This window comes from Lycorma delicatula, chromosome 11 (assembly GCF_047948215.1).
Source record: "Lycorma delicatula isolate Av1 chromosome 11, ASM4794821v1, whole genome shotgun sequence".
NCBI classification, from domain to species: Eukaryota; Metazoa; Arthropoda; class Insecta; order Hemiptera; family Fulgoridae; genus Lycorma; species Lycorma delicatula.
In genome coordinates, this window is record NC_134465.1 from 59,380,780 (window position 1) to 59,399,502 (window position 18,723).

The following is an 18,723-nucleotide window of genomic DNA, read 5'->3' on the forward strand; positions in this document are numbered from 1 at the left end:
CACTACCCGTGTTACTGCATCCAACTTATTAGCTATTTAAAACTCACTCTTCGCACAAAGTGACAAGATGACTGGGCGGCTACAGTAGATAAACTACAGAAATTAAAGGTTCTGTGTTACCATTTAGTAGTGTTGTTTTATATTTTTTATTTTATTTTTAAACTGTTATGAATTTTAATTTTTATTTTTTCTGTTATCCCATGTTTATTAATGTTTAAGTTTTAATTTGTTTTTAAATTTCTAGTATATGTTATGTATTTTGTTTTTTATATTTTTTTTTTCCGGGTGATGATAACGTACATATGTTTTTTGCCCCCAAAAAAATAAAGAAAGTGCACCAGCTCACATGCATTGTCTGTCAAGACTAGTGGTTAGACCATCCGTCTTATTCCCCTGACCTGGCACCATGTGACTTATCTGTTCTCCAATGTCAAACTAACTAAAAGGAACAAGATTTCAGACTGTTGAAGCTGTGAAAGAAAAAAGCGGCACGCATCATGAAAGAGCTCACAGGAGAAGACTTCCAGCACTGTTTCAAACAATGGAAAATTCGCTTGGAGTGTTGTAGGGATAGAAGAGGGGTGTATATTGAATGGGATAATAAGTAAATATCTATAAATTTAAAATAAATTATTTTACAGCATTAGTCTCATTATATAGTAGCCATTCCTCATATAGCAACAGCCTTTAAACAAGGTACACCTTTAAACCTACATGGTTGGGTGCACCACACTACTTAGTGATTTCAGCTCAATTTTTTTTAAAACAGGACTCAACCTATCAAAATTATCAAATGGGTTATTTGATTATATTTAAACATACACGTTGAATGAATAAATAAACCAAAATGTTTCATGATATAAAAAACTTGAACATTATTCAAAGGTGTTGTCATCATTTCACCATAAATATGTTAATTATTAGTTTACATAATAATAGTTTTTTTTATTTCTGTTAAGGTTTTGATGAAAGTGAAGATAATCCAGGAGAAGGAGGTGGTGGTGGAGAGAAAATAGAAGGAGGTAGTGAAAGAACAAATCTTACCCTTATTGCTCATCTTAATGCTGCTGCATGTTACCTTAAATTACAAGAGCATTTAAAAGCAAGAGATCAATGTGATAAGGCCTTAGCTTTGAATCCTAAAAGTGATAAAGGTCTTTTCCGCAGAGGACAGGTAATTGATAGGATTTTCTGTACATAAAATTTTCTAGTTTTCAGCAATTTCTTTTTTATATTCAGGCATATATTTAAAAGGATTCAGATTGAGCTAATGGTAAAAGAATATTTATGCTTAACTAAAAAAAAAAAAAAAAGAATTTTTTCCATTTTGTACTACATTGAATATTAAAAACTGTTTTTAAGTAGATCTGTAGGGGTTAATCCATTTGAAGCAAGTGGTTGCTTGACCAATTCAAAAAAAAATTGAAACTTATCCACTTGTTTCCTACATGTCTCAGGACCTTAAAACAATTTTTTTTAAGCACTCTACCTGTGGTAGATATTTTTAATGCGATGTACACACCTATTTTTATGATTGTAAGGGTTTACTGTAAAAATCATAACTAAAAAACTATTGGTCCTGGAAGGATGAAACAAAAAGCAATTTATTCATATTTTTTCAAGGTAAAAGATTGGTTCAGTGGTTTATTTACCTATCTCTTCTTTCTATGAGAAGATTACCCATAAACTTGAACTTGAAAAATAGTGAAATTTCACTTTAGTAATTTTTTTCAAAATGCAGCGATGGCATACAGTTTGAATTACTTTGTTATATGTGGGTATATGTTAGTCTAACCGTAAATAATATTAATGGTGATATACTCGCTCCTAAATTTTTATATATTTTTGAAAACTAATTTTTTTTAAAGATTCAAATTTTGACTTCAAATAACTCTGATGATGCCGACCTCCGTGGTGCAAGTGGTGGCGCTTGGTAGCGCTACCCGTAGCGGAGGTCCCGGGTTCAAATTTCGGTCAGGCATGGCATTTTCACATATTACAAATCATTCATCTCGTCTTCTGAAGCAGTGTCTAACGGTGGACCCGGAGAAAAAAACAAAAAAGAATTGTAAGTGTAACCCTCGATTTTGCCAGCCTCCGTGGTGCGAGTGGTAGCATCTCAGCCTTTCACTCGGGGGTCCTGAGTTCCAATCCTGGTCAGGCATGGCATTTCTCACACACACTACAAAACATTCATCTCATCCTCTGCGGAATAAATTGCTTGTGTGTGAACCCAGAGGTAAAAATAAAAATTAAAAAAAAACTGTTGGAGCTGGTGATAAAAATCTCAAATTTGCACAACATAGTGTTTTTGTAGCTGTTTATGGCAAATAAAAAAGTTTTTTGTATATTGTACTAATAAAAAAGTTATAACGTCTCAACAATCAAGAAAATCTGTTAAAAGCGATAATATTTTTACTCACTAAATAAGTGCTTCAAGGGGGTTTCTTGTCTTCTTGGCACTTAAATATTTTTATACTTATTACTATAATTGAAATAGTTGTTTCAACCATTCAACTGCAGTGTTCATGTTTAACAGGCGCTTGAAGTCATTTCCAGCCGTCACGAAAATTGATGCTCATTTATGCTTGTTGCATCATTTAGCTTTGCAATTACAGACTGGTCAGTCTGACATTAATCAGACACCTGTTCATATCTTTACCGAGTGTCTCAAATTTCATCCTGCATTTGAAGGTGTTTTATTAAATAAACAAGTTTTACTAAATATTATATTTTAAATTCTAAAATCAGTTAAGTTTTTACATTATTTTGAAGTAATGTCACATAAAACAATGGAGGAACAATGTTCCATAGGAATTTATATGAATGAAGAGTCATAAAAAAGTGTATAGTACAGTGCCAAAAAGAACTCATGTGAATTTAGTGATGAAAACAAACTTATTTTTTGTGTTAATTCAGATGTCACTAGTTTATGTAAATTTGTTTGTAAATGTGAAAAAAAAGTTTTAGTCAAAATTCAATTACCTGTGTAGACAGTTCTGTTGTGACCCTTTGAGAACCCAAAAAAAAAAAACAGTTAAGAAAAACTTAAGACGAATAACATTAGAGCAAGCTATTTCCAAATTTTTACAAGTTTTGCAAAAAGATGTAGGCTACTGTTTAAAATTTCAGTTTGAGTAAGTTTTACAAGCATTTTTGAATCAAATTTTATTAGGTTACTGGTATTGGTGGTTAAGTTATCATTAAATTATGACCTATTATTAAAAATTGTGTAAATTTGAGCTCTATCACTAGCCCTATCAGAGTTGTTTGTAGCCAAAATTTGAATTTTCAAAAAAAATTCATAAAACTTTAGAGGTAATTATATCACCATTAATATTATTTAGGTAAAACTACTAACATATACCTATACATAAAAAAATAATTCAAACTGTGTATGCCATCCCTGCCTTTTGAAAAAATTACCAAAGGTGAAATTTCACCTATTTTCATGTTCAATTTTATTGGTAATTTTCTCATAGAAAGAAGAGATAGGTAAATAAACCACCAAACCAATCTTTTACCTTGAGAAAATATGAATAAATTGCTTTTTGTTTCATCCTTCCAGTACCAATAGTTTTTTAGTTGTGATTTTTTCCGTAACCCCTTACAATCACAAATATAGGTGTGTGCACCGTAACAAAAATGGCCGCCACAGGTAAACTGCTTAAATAAAAAACTTTTTTTAAATAGTTTTAAGGTTCTGAAACATGTAGGAAACAAGTTGGTAAGTTTCAGTATTTTTGGAATTGATCGAGCAACCAGCTTATGTTTTTTGCAATACTTCAAATGGGTTGGTCCATAGGTATCTCTTAAACTTTTTTTAATATACCAGATGATTCAAAAAAAGTTTCACAACTTTAAAAGCATATAAAAATTTATTTAGATAACTTACAGATTTGGTTGAGGTCTCATTTCATAACAAAACAAGTTTTGACACAGGTAGTTCATTGGTACCAAATTCAATCACCAGCACTGTCACCAGTGTTGTTAAAAATGGATATGTTAATTTGTGCAGAACATGCTAGCTGTGTGTGTTCTGGTTTCACAATTTGCAGTTGACAACTGCAGTTCAACATAATTTTTGTAGAGTATATTAGGGAGCCTCCTAGTAGGTATACAAACCAACTCTTGGCGCCAAACCTTCATTGAAACAGGTTAAACATACGAAATGACCGGACACTTGCATGTCCCTGATGCTGCTGTGGAACAGCTCGGAGAAAGCTTTGCACATAGTCTTAAAAAATTAACTCAATGTGCAATGCATGAGACTGGCATTTCACAAACGACACTTTGGCACTTAATACATAAACATTTGCACTTGAAGTAATGCAAACTAATAGTTCTACACGTTACCGATAATGAATGACAAATTGCTCAGCTGCAGTTTTATTTGGAAATGATAGAATTACAGACAACTGTACATTTTTAACAATGTAATTATTTGTGATGAGTGAGCGTTCCTCATCACTAACAAGATGAGCATCCATGACTGCCAAATATCAGGTAGCGAAAACCCTCATGAAACTTATCAGCACATTCACGATAGCCTTAAGGTCAATGATTTTTGGCCTAAAGCAAACAAAAACTATACAACCTGTTCTTCCAGGAGGCAACCAATTATGTTATCATGCTTCAAAATTTCCTAATGCCTCAGTAATATGATGACCAAGATGGACGCCATTACTATCAGCAAGACAGGGCACCACCTCACTACGACCTAGAAGTCTGAGGATTTCTTGATACTCATTCCCAGATCAGTGGATTGGTCATGAAGGTCACCTCCCTCCCCAGATTTGATCCTCGTTAGATTTTTTATTATGGGGTTTCAATAAATATTAGGTTTATGTACCACCTTTGCCTGCTGATCTTGTTGAACTAAGACTTCAAATTAACACTGTAGCTGTACAGATAACACCCAACTTGTTGACTTAAGTTTGTAATGAAATCAACTTCAGGTGAGATACATGTCGTATTACAAATGAAATTAACATTAAATGAAAGTGAATGTTGAGTGACAAACTTTATGCTTTTGCTATGAAATGAGACAACCAAATTTTTAAGTTATCTCAATAAATTTTTATATTCTTTTAAAGTTATGAAGTACTTCTTGAATCGCCCGATATATATATAAAGATATATAATTTTATTTATTTTTATTTAGTTCAAAGTCAAATTTATTGAGAAATTGCAATTTGTGAGTGCTGTACTTAAATCCATAGAACTGTCTTAAACTTCTGAAAAAAATATTTATTTTTTCAGTTTACACTGTAAATTTAATCAGATTTTTTTTTTCCTTTAAGGCATATCTTGGCATTGGTGAACCAGGACAAGCTCGTGCTGATTTTGAAGCTCTTTTAAAAGTAGATCCCAATAACAAAGCTGCTATGAGTCATATACAGATATGCTCACAGAAATTGAAAGAACAAAAAGCACGTGAAAAGAAAATTTATGCAAATATGTTTGATAAATTTGCACAGCGTGATAGAGAGGTAACATTTCGATTTATATTTTAGGATTACTGTTTTTATTAAGTATGCATTTTTAAATTAATTTTGTTTATTATTGGTAATTTGTTTTTTTTTTTTTCATGATGTAGTTTAGAATAATTTAAATATTATCAGAGACACTCCGTGATTTGGTATTGCCTTATTTTTTCTACTAGAGAGACAAATAGTCAGCTAAATTCAAAAAGTTATTGGAATTTCTTGCTATTCTGTATAAATTACATTAAATATATATATTTACTACAAATTTATATCACAATTAAAATAGAGATTAATTTCATTGTAAAAAAATCAAAATTTTGCTGGTATCACTGTATATGAAGAACTAACAAAAATGATGAACAGTAGTAGCAGTTGACTGATTGGACATCATCAACAGCTAAGTGTCTTATGAGTTTCTGCACCTTCATATGAGAGTCAGTCAGTTATAAACTTGAATTTTATTTTTACCATTTATTAATTCAGAATAAAAATACAAAACACATTTATTGCTTTTTTTCTATATAATCTCCTTTAAGATCTACACTTTTTTCTAGTGTGTAGAGAGCTTTTGATGCATTCTTCATGAAATGTTTGTGTTTGTATACCAAGTAAAGGTTTCCCAATAAATTTTGCCCTGTTTATCCCGAGTGTTAAGAGTTGTGTGAGACAGCTTTGTTGTGAAGGAGAATCACATCGCTGATGATACCTTTGTTCCTATAAGCGGTTTTCACTTTATCCAAGAGCTGGCAGTTGTATGCAGAATTCAGAGTATAAAGTTCATGAAATTAATTGATAAGTAATAATTTTTTCACTCCCAAAACAGAGTTGCAAAAACCTTTTCAGTTGATGGATGCATCTTTCCCTTTACAAAGAAATGCTGTCCACTCCTAAGCTTCTCTATATTTACCGATTTCAACACCTGATACCCACTTCGAAAACAACTTCAACCATAAGGTACTGATCGTTTTCAATAAGGTCCTAGATCCATAGAATGTTGTAATCCATCACACCTATTTGACTCATTTCCTACAGTTTCACACTCTTAAGTTTGTTGGTCCAATCTCAAGATTCAGGTATGTGACATCATCCCCAAACTACACAGGAAGTGTAGTCAAAATTTCAGAAATTTTATCTTCTCATTTATCAAAACTTCACAATAATTTGTAGCAAAATCCATAATGAAACCTCTTGTTCTACCCTGACTACTGACCAGAGAGGATGGTAATGTTGATGCAACGGAATGACCATTCCTTCTCCAAATCTCTACTGTCAATCCCTCTGTCCTAGTTTACTCTCTTGTTCATATGCGAGCCATGAAGACAAAATTCTAATTTATATTTGAGTGACCCTCGTACTTAATCATTTTCACTTGCAGTCATCTGTGACATTGATTGCGTCTAACAGAAAATCATAATGAATGATGTAACACACCATTCATACCAATGAATCTACCCAAATGATATAAGGTGCATTAGAATCTTTCCTTATTAATTCATTAAACATTTTTAATGAATAAGACATTTTCAAATGTATCACCATCATCAGTTCCTTTTTTAAATTATGCTGGATTTTTAAAATTTGAATGTATTGTGGGTGTTAAAAAATAAAAATTTATACATAAAAAAACAGTCCAGTCTTTCATGTACTGTAGTCAAAGTGTTGTCATTGGAACCTCCTGGGAGAACTGGATCAGAATGTATTATACGTAAATCCCTGTAACTATCTAAAGTCGTTTGGGTGTCAGGCAATGGATCACAAAAGGAAGTGATAGGGATAGCCTATATCCCTATCACATGTGCATGTATACTTTACTATGCACATCTATTTACTGTGATTAATATACAATTTTACAAACAGTTGTGGAGGAATATAGCATTTCAGAAATTTTGGATTATATAGAGGTTGTTTCTCTTAATATTAATATAATTTATTATTTATTGATTGCTCTTTCAAGTCGCTTAAATATATATTGAATTAAAAGTGAGTTGTTTTTGTCTCAAGAATATCTTACTTAAATTGTTGATTTTAGTGTGTTTGTAGTGATGATTTATATCTTGTTAGATTGCTTTTCCTTTTTTTAATCACTCATTTTTTTAGCATATTCTTTTTTCCTTATCATCTTGTAAACAGATTATTTTTATTATCTTTTTCTTCTTAATTTGTCGTTTAATCTTTTTTTTTTTTTTTGTAATTATAGTTCTGTTTAATAAGTTTTGAATCAGTGAAATAAGTATGGCTTTAATGTATATATTTATTTATTTACTAATAACACTATACAACAAAAAAAAAAAAATGTGAATTGTACATAGTGATTTTAACCAATTTTGGGATACTGAGTTCAAAAATGGTATCAAAATTTGTTTAATAAGTCACATTGTTTTAGATACATATGATTTATTTACCAATAAATGCATAATCCCTGTTAAATCAATATTTAAAAAAAATTTATTTAAATCAACCAAATTTTTATTTATTCAAACATAGATAAATTGAAATACATTAATACAATTTTAGAATAATAGTTTCTAAAAGTCTAAATCATTGGAATCTTTAAAATAACAGTTTTTAAAAGTATAAATAATTTGAATTGTCTTACATTTAATTTTTAAAATATGTTGATAAACTTTTTAAAATGAAAATCCAAATATATTAGTCATATAAAAGTAGCAGTCTGTAAAGTGCCAGGCCATCAAGTGTTAGGTTCACATCATCAGTATAGCAAATGGCATGGCTTGCATTTCCTTTTCAGCCATTCAGTTAAGAGTTACTGAGCACGATATGCAAATAACATGAGGTATCCAGATTTTATCTTGATTCCCTAGTGCACAATCAAAATAAAATTTATAAGCTGTTTTTATCAATTCAGAAATAGTCTTTCGTTGAGGTTTAACTATAAATTTATCATAGACATAATAAAAATTGTCTGGATGATTTGAACATCCACGTAACTTTTTCAGAAGCCATGTTGTAGCAAATAAAAACTAGAAAAATCACTTTATTATAAAGAATTTATGAAAATATAACAAAAATACTAGCAACTTTGTAAACACAACACACAGTTTAGGCAAGTGAAGCCAGACTGGATGAGAATTTTATCTCTGTAGTAGGCAACAACAGATGTCATCATACAGACATGTTTGTACATGTCTACTTCTCATGATACAATGTGTATATTTGGTTTTTTTTTCTTTATTAAGCATGTATGCATATTGTTTAAAAGTAAAAATGCTGAAACTATTCTTAATTGTAACCAGTAGTTGATCAGAATGAGTTTATTATAAAAAACGTTTACAAATTTACGTAAAGTCTTTACGTGGTAACAGTTTCAATAGCATATTTGAAATTAGCCTCCAAAATTACAGTGAAAAAGTTGTGAAACATGATAGATACAAATTTTGTGTTGACTAGTGTAATTAGAATAAAACTCCTTAACTTAGCCAAAAAATAATAATTATTTTTATTACATGACTGCTTAAAAGGAGTGTAATTTATTTAGGGAATGTATGTTGTTTATTCCTCTATAGCAGCTCAACAGCTGCTACAGAGGAATAAACAATTACAGAGGCTGAACTGATTTAGATGTATGATGACCCCATGTTGGAATTATTATGTTACTAGGAGTTTCATAGGCTATATAAATATGTACTTATAACTAAAGGCCATAAAAATCATATATACGATTCTAATTCGATAATTGATAGTATTTTCAGTAATGACTTAATTGTATTGAAAATAGTTGTGTTTTAAAATCTGCTATGATATTGAATGAATTGCAGTAGTAAATTGTATAATTTCTAAGTTCTACAATTCTTGTGATTTTTTAATTCGTCAGTTGCAATACTCGGCTTTATTACACTGCCTCACTGTTTAGAACCTCATTGCAAAACACCAATATATTACATAATAGCATTTATGTGTAATCAAAACAGAATGCTTATTTCATACTTAGTTGTTTGAATTGAACATTATCAAAATTATATGATACCATTGATTCAATTTTTTTAAAAATACTTTTCTTTACAATTCAGTATTTTTCCATTTATATAACTTAAGTGCATGAAACTAATATGTTGTGATAATAAATTAAAAATATGAAGCTTGTCTAGTGAACTCTCATACATTTAACTCTTTTCACTCAGGAATATTTAAACCATGTTATCCTGTCCACATGTAATTTTACGTGTTTTTAAACGTTTCAGTCATTATCAGTATGACTTGTTTCCTAGAATACTAAATATTATGAAGCATAAAAAATTTTATTTAATAAAAACTGCATTTATGACTGTTTACTAAGCTAAGTAATCATATATCCCCACTCACCTAAAAGTTTTATAATTTTTCAAGGTGTAATACCACTTGAAGCAGTCTCCTGGATGTAAACCTGGCTTTCTTTTGCATATCTCACAGAAAAAAATATGTTTCCCTTCTTCAATCTGGTACTTTCCTATTACTGCAAAATGCACAGTCCTTACCTGAATTTTTTTCACTCTTGTACATGAAATGCTGCTTTTGGTTGAGCCGGTCTTTATGTCGATGAACATCCAGGTTTGTTAGCCAGTGCTTGGAAATCTCCCAACTAGTTCTGTCAATATTTTTCTGAATTTTGTGTGGGCTATTATAGGTTTTCTCATGCATGTTATGTAAGTGAAAGCTGTTTACAACAGACACTTCAGAAAGTCAAAAGAAAAGATTTAATCACCATTTCAAAGACTTTCTCATACAATTATAGCTTGTCATATAGTAGTGATCAGCAATATCATCTACCCCTCCTGTGAACTTATTATAATCTCTTATCACCACTGGCTTTACAATCTCAACTATATTGTCTTTTTGCTTTTTTTTTTAGGTACAATCCCTGAATTGTTATTGTAGTAGGAACTAAGCATAGCATTCCTTTTATCTCCACGCTAAAGCAAATATATCATCAACATTTCTGTAATTTTTGTCTCGTGAACTTCAGTTACAAATTTTTTTATTGATTTGATTTGGTAATCCTTTTCCATTGCCACCTTTTCCACTGTTCCAGTGAAACGAATTTTAATTTCCTCAGTTCAAGAGCCAACTGTGTACCAAAATAATACCAATCCATGAACATATGAAAATCACAGTCACAATAACTTTGATGCAGTCTTTGTGCAAGATGTAAAACTGTTTGTGTATTTACAGGCAAATCAGGTCTTTGACGATTAGCAGTTTTAGGAGCCCCAAAATACAGTTTAAATGAATATATATAGCGTCATCTTGAATCAGATGTAAAAAAAATTTATAGTTTCCATTTTATAGGTTTTTGTTTATTATAATATTTGAAAGTGATGCAGCTTTTAAAAGAAATAGTGTTTTCATCTACTCCGTACCTCATAAGCTGAAGAGAAAAACCTCTGAATTTATTCTGCAAATAGAAAACATTTTTTTTACTTTGTCCTGTGTTGTACAGTTACTTTTATCTGAACTAGGAGGCTAGACATAGAGATACCAGTATATTCACAAAAATCTACGTCTTGTAAAGATAACACTGTAAAAGAGCTGGTAATGATTCCATTTTTTGTTAAAATAATTTTCAGTGGAAGGTTTAGGATGTAAAGCCATGTTTATAATGACACAAAAAAATGCTTTCGTTTCTAGTTGCTCAACATCCTTCCATGTACGACAAACAAATCTGCGAGAAAGTGCATTATTTGAAAGTTTCTCCTGTATCTGATCCTTGACCTATCTATGGGTTTCTTTGACTATTTCATCTAAAAGTTTTCATCACTAAAAAATTACTGTAAAAAGTCCAGAACAGACAAGTATTTTACTTGGTGGGGCTTTACACATTGACACTTTACTATAAAAGAATTGTGGAAAATCTAAGCTATTTTTATTATATTTACTCCAGTTTGAATTTGCATCGCAACCTCCTCTAACATCATCAATTTCCGTATAACTTGCCTCATTATTGTTATCGCTACTACTGCTGCTAACATTTTCCCTGGTAGGAAGGACTTCCCTGTCACTGCTCAGAATAAGAACTGAACTCATCTTTTGATGAGAATGCAGCATATATTTCTGTCTCTGTCAATCGACAACTTGGTCCAGCATGCCCAATAAATAAAATATTTTATAAAAAAATGTTCAAAATTATTAGAAAATAATTTATAACAAAATAGCTTCAAGTAATGAAAATCATTAAAAAAAATAAAAAATATATACATATAAGTATCACAAACAATATTGAATAATTTCATATCTTGAAAAATAAACAACTAATTAGAAGGACCTAAACAACACACACAATAAACACATGGAATGGTCTCCAACTTGACGTAACAGTGAAGCATTATTAAACATCGGTCAAAAAATCTACTACATCTTAGCTATCAGTAGTTGAATTCCAATGAAAATAACATACAATAGTTCCCAAAAAAAGCCACTGAATGGCTTAAGCAGTCACACTAAGTGATAACTTAGGCATTTGAATGTATTAGATAGCAAATGAATATGAATATGTCGGTCATTTGCCGACATATGAGTGCAAAGGGTAAATAAAACATTTTTTATTTACCTTTGAAACTATGAGGATAAATCAAATATAAACGGAATTTTTGTTCCTGAGCATCTACGATTGATAGGTCTGAGTCCACACTTCTAGTATGCTTGGGTGGGGTCATTAGGAGTGAAGAGAGCAGGGCATTCCACACTCTTAACCAATTTGTCAGTAACGCTCACAGTGTCGGAGCAATAGGTACACCCCTCCATTGCGCAGTACATAATTATAAAATATCTTGCACATGAAGGAGTTCAAGCAACGGAAATTTTCCGGAGATTAACTACACAGTTCAGGGACCAAATATTGTCAAGAACTCGTGTGTTTGCCTGCCATAGAGAGTTCAATCAAGGACAAGAATGAGTGGAAAGTCAGGAACACGATCGTCATCCTCGAACCAGCATTACAGACAAAAACACTCATACGGTTCAAGCCATTCTTGAAGACAATTGACTGATGAGAGTATCTGAAATTGCAGAACAGGTCGAAATAAGTTATTGGAGCTGTCAAGCGATCATCACAAACAACCTACAGTTTCATAAAGTGTGTGCCAAATGAGCCCCTCACCTTTTCACCGCAGATCAGATGTTGAGACATTTGGAGGTATGTCAGAGGGTTACAGCTAGGTTTGGGAAAGAAGGTGATGCATTTTTGAGTCGAAACAAGCCACTATGGAGTGGCAGAGAAAAGGGGAGGCAGCCCCAGTGAAAGCCAAGATTCAACTGGCAAGGCATTTTGCTCATTGATTTTTTGCATAAGCGATGCACAATCATTGCTGCTTACTACTGCAAGCTGTTGAACAAGGTGAGGGCTGCAAATCATCGCATAGGACGAGACCAACCAGATTCGAGAGGCCATCCTTCTCCATGACAACGCCAGATCCCATACTGCAGCTTTAATGGTCTCAAAACTAGATAAATGCACCGACTCAATTTACATCCTCCCTACAGCCTGGACATATCACCCTGCAATTTTCATTTTTTTGGATCGCTTAAAGAAGCTCTAGGAGGGCGACAGTTTGAAGATTACGATGGTGTGGATGGATTTGTGCGCAATTGGCTCCTGACGCAACCAGTTTCATTCTATGATGCTGCGATAAAAAACCTTCCTTCTTGCAGGGAAAATGTGTTTCTAAAGCAGGAAACTACGTAGAAAAATAAATTATATTTGCCCTTTATTTTTCAATAAATAGATTTTTTTCTAATAAAATCCTGTTTATATTTGATTTACCCTTTTATTTAGTCAAGTCACCTTCAAAGTATTCCTTCCACTTTACATGTGGTGCTGTACTGGTTGCATTTCTATTTCTAAAATACTTCCCTCAGGATAGGTTTACTTCTGCTATTTTTTTTTTTTTTTTTTTTTTTTTTTTTTTTTTTTTTTAATCAAATCAGTTATCAGTTTGTTAAAAAAACATTCATGTTATTTCTAATTTGGCAGGTGTAGAACGTCTTTCAATAATAAATCTGGTGTGATGCCAGACTTTGAATAACTGTTTTCTTATATTATGCCTGAAACTACTAGATCGATATCAATATGTATAATTGTGTGTTGTCAACTTGAGACATCTATAAGTTGTCTCTTCTGAGAATCTTATTGCAATAGGTTATTGAGTTTTTTATTTCATTTACCATATGAAATAAATAATTAAACCGTGGTTAAACCAAATTGTTGAATTTTGTATTGATAACATCATTGAAATGAATACTCTTTGATTCCATACATTTGATCATTCTTCACAAATAGCGGCATGGGTCTTTCCTACAAATTCAGTTTATATAGTAATTTTTTTAATGAAGATAAAAAAGTAAGATTTTTCTTTATTTAAAAAAAAAACACTATTGTTATTACTACCATTATTGTTATTATTTAATAATAATAAGATAAAAAAGTATTGATTTAAGAAATTTAAAAATAAAAATTAATTCAAAATCATCTTTAAAAGTGTTTGTTAAAACACTTACAGCATTACATGAATCACCTTTATATAGAAGTAATAGTTATTTCAGTTATAAATTTTCTATACATAACTAGTATGTTGTTTCAAAAACTAGGAAAGGGTTACAGAATACAATAGAAAAGGAATCGACTCAAAGCACTACATTATACCATCATTGTGCTCAGTTCATGATACAGAGTTAAAAGTATTTTCTGCAGCACAGCAGAGCACTGAAATCCATTTCTTCTTCTCACTCCATTCATAGAAGAAGAAAAGTTGATCACTGTACTTTATACCAAAAATTGAAGATTTGAACATTTTTTAAAAGCTGTGTCCCATTTGGCTCGCTATAAAACATTAATTAGAGGTTGACCAAATTATTTGAAGAATACTTTTACATAGCTATTGTATAAGGGTCTCAGAAGTCTTCAAAACAACATACAGTGTAACGTAATATAAATGAATTCTGTTAAAAGATTAGCTACTTCATAATTATTCAATTTTAAATCTGATAAATCACATTTAAAATTGTAGGTGAATATCAGGTACAATTGTAGTGATAAATCTGATTTATAGTGTTGTGTAAAATAAGACCACCCACTCCTAATGTTTATTCCACTGTTGAAATGCAGTTTGGTTGTAATTTGTGTAGAGCATATAGGTCCCATAAATAATTTTTTCTTCTGTTTGAAAATGACATTCTTCAAGATGGCTTTTGTCTTCCAAAACAGAAAGAAATCTGTAGTTATCAAATCAGATATAAGGAGAGGCTGGTATGTCTTAGTTATCTTATGTTTGGCCATAAACTCATCAGGAACAGTAAAATATAGATAAGGATAATCATCATAGTGCATTTTGCATATTTTGTTATGCCCATTTATTTCTCATTGCCTCTTACAAACGCTTCATTATTTATAAGTAAAAACCTTTTGATTGATAAATGTGAATTTTTACCATACTGATTGTTTGTAAAAAAAAATATAATGATGATCTTTACTTGTTATATTATGGCTTGCTAAATTTAGAATGCTGATACCATTCGTAACACTATATATATATAGAGAGAGAGAGAGAGAGAGAGAGCATATATGTTTTTCCCAGTAAGTGTCTTGCAACATTTTCAGAATTTATTTAATTTGTTTCCTCTAGTTGGAAATAAAATTTCACACAAACTATCCTTTTTCTACTTTTTATGATAAATCCTCCATAAATATAAATAAATAATGTTTTGCCTAGTAGTATAAGTAGTAGCAAAGACAAAACTTATTAAAACTACTTAGAATAATTTTAAAAAAATGAAACCAGAATAATAGGCACCGGCCATCGGCTCACACCTTAATAAATTTGTTTTTTAGCTCTGCCCTGTTGTTTACAGTATTTTTTGCTGATGATGTAATTACCTTAAAATTTCAGCAAAAATTCTGAATTCTAATGTATAATTTCAGATGCATTATAAGAAATTGCTTTCTTGTAATGTATAAGAAACTAATCTTGTTTTTGTTGTCTTTTGGTTTTTGTTTTTCTACAATTCATAAAAGTCACTTAAGTAAGCATTTCTTTTAAATAGATTTTTGGAGGGGACAACTGCTGCTATAAATAGTTTGACTGATTTTTTTAGTCATTGAATTTGATTGACGTAATTAATTGTGGCTACAAGTCACAGAGAAATCTTTACTGGAATATATGAATTATTTAATGAAAATAAGCATTTTCTTGTATATAAAATAGTAGGACTATTTTATAAATAGTAATTTACTTTAATCTACAAATTCTGTTTAATAGCCTTCCTGACAGCATCTTCAGTGATATAAGTGGATTAATATTTGCATAACCTTATTTTTTGCTTTTCTCTTACTTAAAAAAAAAACTATTATTTAAGCATTTATCACCAAAGTAGTCAAGTAATTCTGCAATATTTAAATCTGCTAATATTTTCACAATTTTTTTTTTCTCATTTTAATTACTAGTTACAAAAAATATAATATTTGTCTTGTTGTCTTGACTTTTGTTTGATTTGATAATAATATAAAACATGCGTCAGGTAATTTAAAAAAAAAATCTTTTCAGACTTATTGAAGAAATTTACAGTATTACTTTAGTGAGGGTTGGGGGGATGAAATTGAATTTTCTTTAGGTTTTGAAATATGAGGAGTACAAAAATACCATTCACTTAAAATGTAATTTCCTTATATATATATATATATATATATATATATATATATATATGGAAATTATAATATATGTACTACGAGGCTTGGCTGATAAATTTTGCACAACAGCACGCTACACAGAGACAAAAGGTACTATCAAGTAGGGCATGGCAGCACATGACAGCTAAAATCCCCCTTTACAAACCTGCGATAATGCATTGAGATCTGTTTACCAATTTGTTTTCAGTAGCAGTTAAAATGGAGTTGAGTACAGTCAATATATCAACACGGTTAAAGCAGCATGTAGTGATCAAATTTTTAAAAGCAGAAAATATGAATTGTACAAATATTTTTCATCATTTGAAAGCGGTTTACAGTAGTGAAACTATTGAAAGGAGTGCTGTGAATAGATAAGTGTTGAAATTTTGCGAATGTGAAAGTGCCAATTTAAGGGCGCACCTCACAGTGGATGTCCAATTTCTGTGACTGATGAGAAACATTGAAAGGAGGTGGACGATTTGCTTCAGAGTGATCAGCTAATCGTCCAGTAACGCATCGCTGTTCAGTTAGGCATACCTAAAGAACAAGTAAGCCATATTATTGAGCAATTGGGTTACCATAAAATCTGTGCACGATGGGTACTGTTCAAACTGACAGACAAACACCATCGTGTCGAATGTTATGAAGAACTTTTACAGCGCTATCGTGCTGAAGGAAATTATTTCCTTTTCAATATTTTGACCAGGGATGAAAATTGAGTACAACATTACAACTTGGAAGAGAAAAGGCAATCCATGGAATATAGACAATTCGAATCGCCAAAAGTCAAGCCTCAGCGAAGAAACTCCTTTTGACAGTGTTTTGGGACACCAAACATGTGTATGTGACTGAGTACCTGGAACATGGGACAACTGTGAACTCTGAACGGTACATTGAGACGTTAAAAGACGCCTTAGAGAAAAAGTATGTCGCATTTGAAAGATCATCATGCCCATAATCTTGCAACAAGGCAATACACGGCCTCACCCATTGCATGCCAGTAAAGAGGCTGTCTGCAAGCTGAGTTTGAACCTATTTTGCATCCACCATACTTGCCAGATACGGCTCTGTGCAACTTTCATTTCTTCCCTCATCTCAAAGGTAATCCTTTACACCACCGACGATGAGGCAAATGAAGCTGTGGCCACTTGGATTCAAGAAAGGCCACCAGAATTTTTCAGTGACTGAATGCAAAAACTTGCCACACATTGGGAAATGTGTATCAGTGTAAACAGGAGGATTGGATTACATTGAAAAATAAATTCTGCATTTTGTAGCTAAGGTATTGAACTTTTATTCATTTTTTATTTTATTCCAATCTTTCATAACCGTGCTATACATATATGTGCAAAATTTATCAGCCAAGCTTCATATATATTTTGTATTTTTTCATAATGCATTTATGCAGTAAGTCACAGTGGTGAACAAGTAAACTTGATACTTGTGTAGTCTTCAAATTGTTTTTAATTATTTCATCAGATTACTGTTACTATAATTTAATTTTCTTATAAACAGAAAATATATTTTAATATTAAATTTAAAAAATATATACCTCTTTTTTAATACTCTGAAAATCTCAGTGCGTTTCTGACTGTAAAATAGAGGGGCATTGGTAAAGTTTTGTCTTCTTTTGCAGAACTATGCTACAGTTTTTTTTTGTTTTTTTTTACTATATGCAGCAGTGAAGTTTATTATTCTTGTTCAATGTATTCTGAATTCTAATATTTTTACTATGATAAAAAAGATAGAGTGTAAGCGTGTAAATAGACTGCCCAAAAAAAAATAATCATGTCTTTAAATTGATTAAAATTGATTTTTAATTTGATGATAATATATGTATTTGTGATGCATTTAATATCCAAAATGATCTTTACCAAAAAAATATTGATTTTTTTTTTTTTATTAACAAAACCGTATTTGTTTAGTTTGCATAAACTTTACTGTCTCATCCAGGTTTTTCCATACAGATTAACTTAGTATAAACTTGTTGCTAGTATATTATTGATTTAAATATTGTGGGATAAAAATTGTATATATCATGGTATGTCTTAACAAATTTTGTTAACTGATTTTGTATTACTAACAATAAATATTTTAATAACATTCTTTACTTACATAATTGTAAATAGAAAAAAATGTGTTTTTAATCTAAAGAAAATGAAACCTATCTATAATTTGTTTATATACATTTAATATATTGTAATTAGACCCATTTCAAAAGTTATATTAACAGTATCTTGTGCTATCGCAATTAACTGCTTTCATTTAATTGGACATTGATTTTTAAAGTAAGTAGTAATTTATACAATTTTCTTTGTTTTTACTTAATGTTAAAGGAAGGGTGATGAATTAAAAAGTTTTTGTATGTTTATATCACTGTAATCCTGAAACAGCTGCACCATTTTTCATGTTTAAGGTATCAAACTCTTCATCTCAGCCATTGTAAATGATGCATCTGCTTAATGCATTCACAGCCTGTCTTTTCATCTGCGTATTAACCCTCCATTCTGAATTATTATTCTTTTTTTTAACTCGCTTAAAGACATTGGTTATAAACATTTATGAATGTCTGGATATAAGACG

The 18,723-nt window shown here is 31.0% G+C and overlaps 1 protein-coding gene across 5 annotated transcripts in view; it reads left to right on the forward strand.

The window, feature by feature from the left end:
* The window catches only part of LOC142332021 (FK506-binding protein 59-like), a 100,233-nt gene that overhangs the window by 31,751 nt on the left and 49,759 nt on the right, over nucleotides 1–18,723 (forward strand). For all 5 annotated transcript variants that reach the window (XM_075378090.1, XM_075378091.1, XM_075378093.1 and 2 more), the window contains exons 7-8: nucleotides 960–1,174; nucleotides 5,304–5,492. In XM_075378090.1, coding sequence (XP_075234205.1) covers nucleotides 960–1,174; nucleotides 5,304–5,492 — 404 coding nt within the window. The remainder of the gene's footprint in view (nucleotides 1–959; nucleotides 1,175–5,303; nucleotides 5,493–18,723) is intronic.